General features: G+C 45.1%; 1 protein-coding gene across 1 annotated transcript in view; it reads left to right on the top strand.

The window, feature by feature from the left end:
- The first annotated feature begins 930 nt into the window (after window positions 1–930).
- LOC115145801 (protein FAM193A-like) overlaps window positions 931–6,000 on the top strand; it is a 46,682-nt gene continuing 41,612 nt past the window's right edge. The window contains 4 exon segments of the mRNA XM_029687340.2: window positions 931–1,333; window positions 3,376–3,450; window positions 3,831–4,076; window positions 5,684–5,868. Coding sequence (XP_029543200.2) covers window positions 1,115–1,333; window positions 3,376–3,450; window positions 3,831–4,076; window positions 5,684–5,868 — 725 coding nt within the window. The 5' untranslated portion in view covers window positions 931–1,114.

The following is a 6,000-nucleotide window of genomic DNA, read 5'->3' as shown; positions in this document are numbered from 1 at the left end:
TGTGTTCTTGGGGACCTTCAATGCTGCAGACATTTTTTGGTACCCTTCCCCAGATTTTTATATTACCTTTATTTTACTAGGCAAGTCAGTTAAGAACAAATTCTTATTTTCAATGACGGCCTAGGAACAGTAGGTTAACTGCCTGTTCAGGGGTTTGAACTTGCAACCTTCCAGTTACTAGTCCAACGCTCTAACCACTAGGCTACCTGCCGGGGCGGCATGTCTCGGTGCTCTACGGATAATTCCTTCGACCTCGTGGCTTGGTTTTTGAAGACAGATGACAGTGCCTTTCCAAATCATGTCCAATCAATTTATTTTACCACAGGAGGACTACAGACCAGTGGGCCCAGCAGGAGAGGGTCTGAAAGAGGGGGCGGGGAGAGATGACGAGTAAGATCTACTGCTCAGTGCTCACCACCAGAGATATCCAGGATACTCATGAGAAAGTGTAGAAAGAGAAAGCTGAGATGTAGGTAAGAGCTTTAGGATGCAGAAGATCTTAGGCGCGCCTCCAAGCAGACCAAGGCTGAGAACGCAAGGGCAGAGACGGAGAAAGCTACCCTCCAGGAAATTATTCACACACTTAAAGAAGATGAACAAGGATATAAACGGTGAAGCCAAGTTAATGCAATGAACAATCTGTCATGACCTAGTACAGATCACTTGACTGAAATGATAAATACTTGCCCACTACCCCTTGAGGACACATAATTGCATATATCTGTAGCATACAAATTGCCACTTGTATTGATGAACAGGAGTGGTTATGAATGGTCACTTCTGGTGTTTCTTCCAATTTTGGGGATGCAGTCAGAAAACCAGTCTGTCATTATCCATCTCCCCAGCACTAACGGGAAAAAAAACATCATTTCCCATGAATCCTCAAAGACAGAGGGGGGAACGTACTGTTGCAACGCAAGCTCGAGCAGCCAATTCCTGTCCAGTGGCCATATTGAAATCTCAAGTCTATCAGGACTCTAAAGGTACTGGGTTGGCTGTCTAACTGGAAGTCTTTAAAATATCGTATTTTTATAACAGAGTGATTTGAGCCAGACATTCCACCTGAGACTCTGCTTGTACTGAACGGCAAGTTGTCTCTGACTTTTGTGGGAAAATGAGTCCAACCGATGCTAAACGAGGAGCTAAACGCAGGAAGAACAAGCGGGGCGGTGGCAGCAGTAGCACTGTCTGCAGTACCAGTGGCAAGGCCGGGGTTTCAGCCACGGCCTTGAGTCCTCAAGCCACGGCAACACCCGTGTCTACCATGGGCTTTCTGACACCAGGGAGCTCTGGAAATGGGAACATGGTCTCTATAACAGGCCTGAACGGAGAGGTGAGAATATACAGTCGACGTATTGAACACTAACGTTAGAGATCGCGTTTACACATAATCGAGACATTTGAGGCCTGACATTATTCAGGAACGTTAACTAAGCCACTGAGGTAGCTAGTTAGTTAACGTTAACTCGGGAAATGGCAACCCGACGTTGACAACAGCCAACAAGTTCGTTTAGCTGGCTAACCACGTTAGTAAACTTTCCAGATAAGGTAACGTGTTAGCTACTTGCTCAACTTGAACATAAACTAGCCTGGCTGACGTTTCTAGCCATCTTGTTCTAGCTACTCGACAACCACAATGTTGACAGCCCGAAAATAGCATAATTTGCTTACACCACAGTCGTTATCTTATTAGCTTATTAGCTAACTGTTCGCAACGTTGTGTGAGTGGATGTTTGTTACTTGCTAGATGGATAACTTAGTTTACACGCTAGATAGTTAGCTAACGTTAGCTATGACCAAGCTGACCATCGACACTGCACTGTGCCCTTAAACTGCATTGTCTCTTGTAACTGACTAGCAACTAGTTACAGAATGCAGCTAGCTAACAATTTCGCATCAATTTGTACAGCCAGTTGGCCTTCCATTTCTTGTCTGATGTTTTCATATTCACAATTTTAGCAGGAGTAGTGGCTCACCAGACTAACGTTACAGGAAGTCTCAGTCGAGTCTGTCAGTGTCATCGGATTTGCCTGCTAAGTAACAGTAGCCCTATAGTTTGTTTACTCCAACCAATTATTTCATAGGTAGGTCATTACTAGTTAGGTCGTCCGCTGCGTTTACAGACGCAAGAATAACGTGTAAGACAACTGGAAGACTACTGTCACACAGCCAAGCCAGCCAAATAACTTCCACAACCACGATCCTGCAATGTACCAATGGCATAGCTAACATAACAACATTACATACTTTGCTGTGAAATGGCATATTGAGTGTCTTGCTTTACTCTAGGTTTCTTACCACCTCTCCATATATTGTAGCTATGCCTTGTCAGTCTCTCTATATCACAACAGTAGCCAGGGAAACAACATCCACTAATCACCAAAGACTAGGCCTATCATGTGTACCTCACATTGGCTACTACTAGGTTTACCATCTTTAGGGCTGAAGGACTTTCTCATATGATGAGCCAATATTCCCAAACAAGTCCATAATGCAGACTTGTTAATAACTTGCATACCTAGTCACTGTCTAAGCAAATCCAAGGAAAGTCTGATTTGAGCTAAATGCAACGTATTGCACTTATTCAAAGATTGAGTTTCATTAGAATAACTAGCCTATTTGCCAGACATTCTCTCCAACATATACATTCAGTAGGCCCCATCTCTTGCAGGACCAGTTATTGGTCAAATTATTAATCTTGATGGTTGTGTACTCAAGGAAAGAGAAAGACAGCTGCCAAGAGATGCTGGCTAGTGTACTTACTTTACATGGCATCTGCTACCTGTCTTGGGAAGGTTTGGGTTCAGTCCCACTCAAGACAAACAAAGCAGCTAGGCCAGGCTACTTATTGTGGAAGGAATTTGCATAGATCTGCTCAGCATTTACACTAGTCAGGACTATTATTTTCATCTAAGAAGTAATATAATTTTCCTCATAACCTTTTGTTTACCTCGTCAATGTGTTCTGATTAATTCTTCAGATGTTTACACAATCTTTGCATAGTGCATACATACACTGCATTTGATCTATCAATTCCAAATCGAGACTACCCTCCGCATATGTAAAGATCAGCTGTTGAAGACAGAAACAGCAGGTGAACTTGCTGGCCTCGTCAATATACTGCTGCGCTGAGCATTAATATGAAACGTAATACCTTGCAATTTCGCCAGGACACATCAACTGCTTTGTGTTTTATTTGTAATTCAAATAACATAATTCGGAGACAAACCTTAATTGTGTGTGGCCAAGTAGCCCCCAGCCAGGTCAAGTGCTAACATGCTTCAGATAGCCTTGTAATTGACGCTTGGCATCGGTGCTAATGAGAGGGGTGACTCCGGAGATGTTGGTTCATGTCGGGCCCTTTGTGTCCTCCAGGTCCCTATGAACGGTAACGTTACACCACAATTTTCGGAGGGGCCGGTGAATTCCGACTTCTCTGGAGTCCTTCAGGTAATACATCACTCACTGTCTCCGCAGCTACTCCTGTTAGGCCTACGTTAACATAGATCAGCATCAGTTTATCTGCTGTGAGTATCACTGTCTGTGTGAACTGAAAAGCCCCGGGGTGGCGTTCAGTAGGCACAAAATGTATGAAAAAAATGGAAATGGCCCATCCTAATCTTTAGGACCAATAACTCTACCATTCAGTTTCCAATTAAACATGTGTTCTACCTGTTTGTGCTTACTGCTCGTGACATTGTCTTAATTATCTTTAGAACCTGCCTGTGTAGGCTTCATATTGGAGGACTAGTTAGTAGCTACTGGTTACTGCCACTACAGTAGTGCTACATACTCGTCTAACTGACATCCACTCCGTCTCCAACCACCAGACCCCGTTCACATTTGGCCTGAGTCAGAGGGCCCCATACTCCACTACCGGTGACCGCTGCCTCCTGTGCCGGAGTGAGCGCAAGCCAGACAGCACCCTCCATCCTGACACGGGGCTCCCCGGGGCAGGGCAGAATGGTATGGCACAGTCCCCCAGCGCACTGCATCTGCCCCTGTGGGTGTGCTCCGACTGCCGGCGCACGGTAGAGAAGGAGGACCGCCACTCCTCCCTGGAGCAGTCGCTGGTGGTGAGTCACCACGGGCTGGTGGAGGGGTGTGGGTGGAGGGAGGGAGAAGTAGGGTGGTGAAAAGGTGATGCTGGACCAATGAACTGAATGACAAAGGCTGTTTAAATGGATATTTGTGTGCAGTTAGTGGATAGCCAAACGCCAGATAGATGCAGGCAGGCATTGGTGTAACATCATAACATAAACATTTTGTCTAGGCCTTTCAAAGTGTGTTGCATTATGGGGATGAACATTTTCTGACTTGCACCTCCAGGTCGACTGCAGGAACTTTCCCAAAACCATGTGATCGAAGGTCATGCAGTTTTTTTTTTATGAATTCGCCTTCAAGTCGCTGCAGTTGCTTCTTACCAACTCCACCATGCAGCCATCACCTGCATTGTGGGAGGCACTATTTGTCAACCGATCATTAGGGTGTTATTTGGTTGACCCGTGCGAACGTGACCAACTACATGACTGAAATTTTAACCAGCTTTACTGCTATTCTACAGAAACAGGAGATGCAAACGAAAGTGACATTTGAGAACTCTAATCAATACATTTTATACACGTTATGTTTTCATGTTGTGAGTGTGATATGGGGGTATAGACGTTTTTATAAAGATACACCTTTATTAGCAATAGCAGACAGTTCCATGTTGATCTGAGCCTTGCTGTCGCAGATACCTTCCCCGACTTTACTCGCTGACTTTCGTCTATTATCGGCTTTGTTAGCGTTACTGCTCGAACACATCCATAGAGACTGCGCAGAAGCGTGATGGCGACAGGCATACTAAAGGTAGAGCACAACAAGGAATAAATAGGTAAGGAGACAGAGGGCTTGCAGCCGACTGACTAATCTACAAATTACCTTGCCATAAATAACTACTCATTATTATTTGTAGATTAGTCAGTCAACATTTACCCAAATGCATGACAGATTTGATGATGTCGAAAACGACCAAAGAGAGAGACACCGACCCGTACCATACACACACACACACAGAGAAAGTGGGAGAAACAGGCCAGCTACAGGTGGAGGTGTAACAAGGAGCAGAAACACCTGAGTCCTGAACAAATGCACACATTGTATAACGTTACAGTTTCCCTCTGTCTGATGACTCAGCATTATAGTCTTTGGCTCCTCCTTTCCTATCAGCGGGAGATAATGACCTAAGACTGAAAGCCACACCAGTGTTTAGATGTCTCTCTTGCTAATGACTTCATGTTAATGGCTGTTCCGTGTACACTGTCTTGCCTCACTCGTAAGAGCCACTCTGTTGGCGACGTCTAGCGGCTAATTGAATTCTGAAGTTGGGGAGAGCCCGACAATTCCTGGAGTGCCCCTCTGGCCTGGAATGCGCTTATTTTTCTTTCCATCTCTTTTTCTGCTATTTGCTTGATTACGTTCTCTAATTTCCGGAATTAATTGCAGCTAAGTTCTGGAATTTTGTCTCTAGTCAAGTATAACGAGCATCGACTTCTATGTGCATTTTGCTGCAATTAAATACTTCAGAATACAAACCTAAGGTGACAGTTGGTAAAGTTATGTCACTATTATGGTCACGCTTGGTTGCATTATCACTGCTGTTTTGCACTTTCTGATGCTCTGTAATTTCTCATTCCCCCAGAGCCAAGACTTCCTGTTGCAAATGCCTGTGGGTAATGGAGGCTTGGGCCAAGAGCTGCCCGCCACAGGGGGCAGACTGACCAATGGTGGCACACCCCCAACCCTCCCCACTCTCCCCGTCCCAGACCTCACCACCCCTATGACCGCTGACACCGTGTGCAGTTGTGAGGCCTGCAACGAGAGACGGTGAGCTGGATGGACACATTTGTGGTGGTCACTAGACAACCACACTAGAAAGGACGAAAGTGTCTATCGTTTGACATATTGAGCTAGCCTAGTATATCAGCAATGTGTTCAGGGAGTTTCAAGAAGCCGCCA

The sequence above is a fragment of the Oncorhynchus nerka genome, linkage group LG18 (genome assembly GCF_034236695.1).
Source record: "Oncorhynchus nerka isolate Pitt River linkage group LG18, Oner_Uvic_2.0, whole genome shotgun sequence".
NCBI classification, from domain to species: Eukaryota; Metazoa; Chordata; class Actinopteri; order Salmoniformes; family Salmonidae; genus Oncorhynchus; species Oncorhynchus nerka.
The sequence above is the reverse complement of the archived record's forward strand: the minus strand, read 5'-3'. Positions and strand labels throughout refer to the sequence as shown.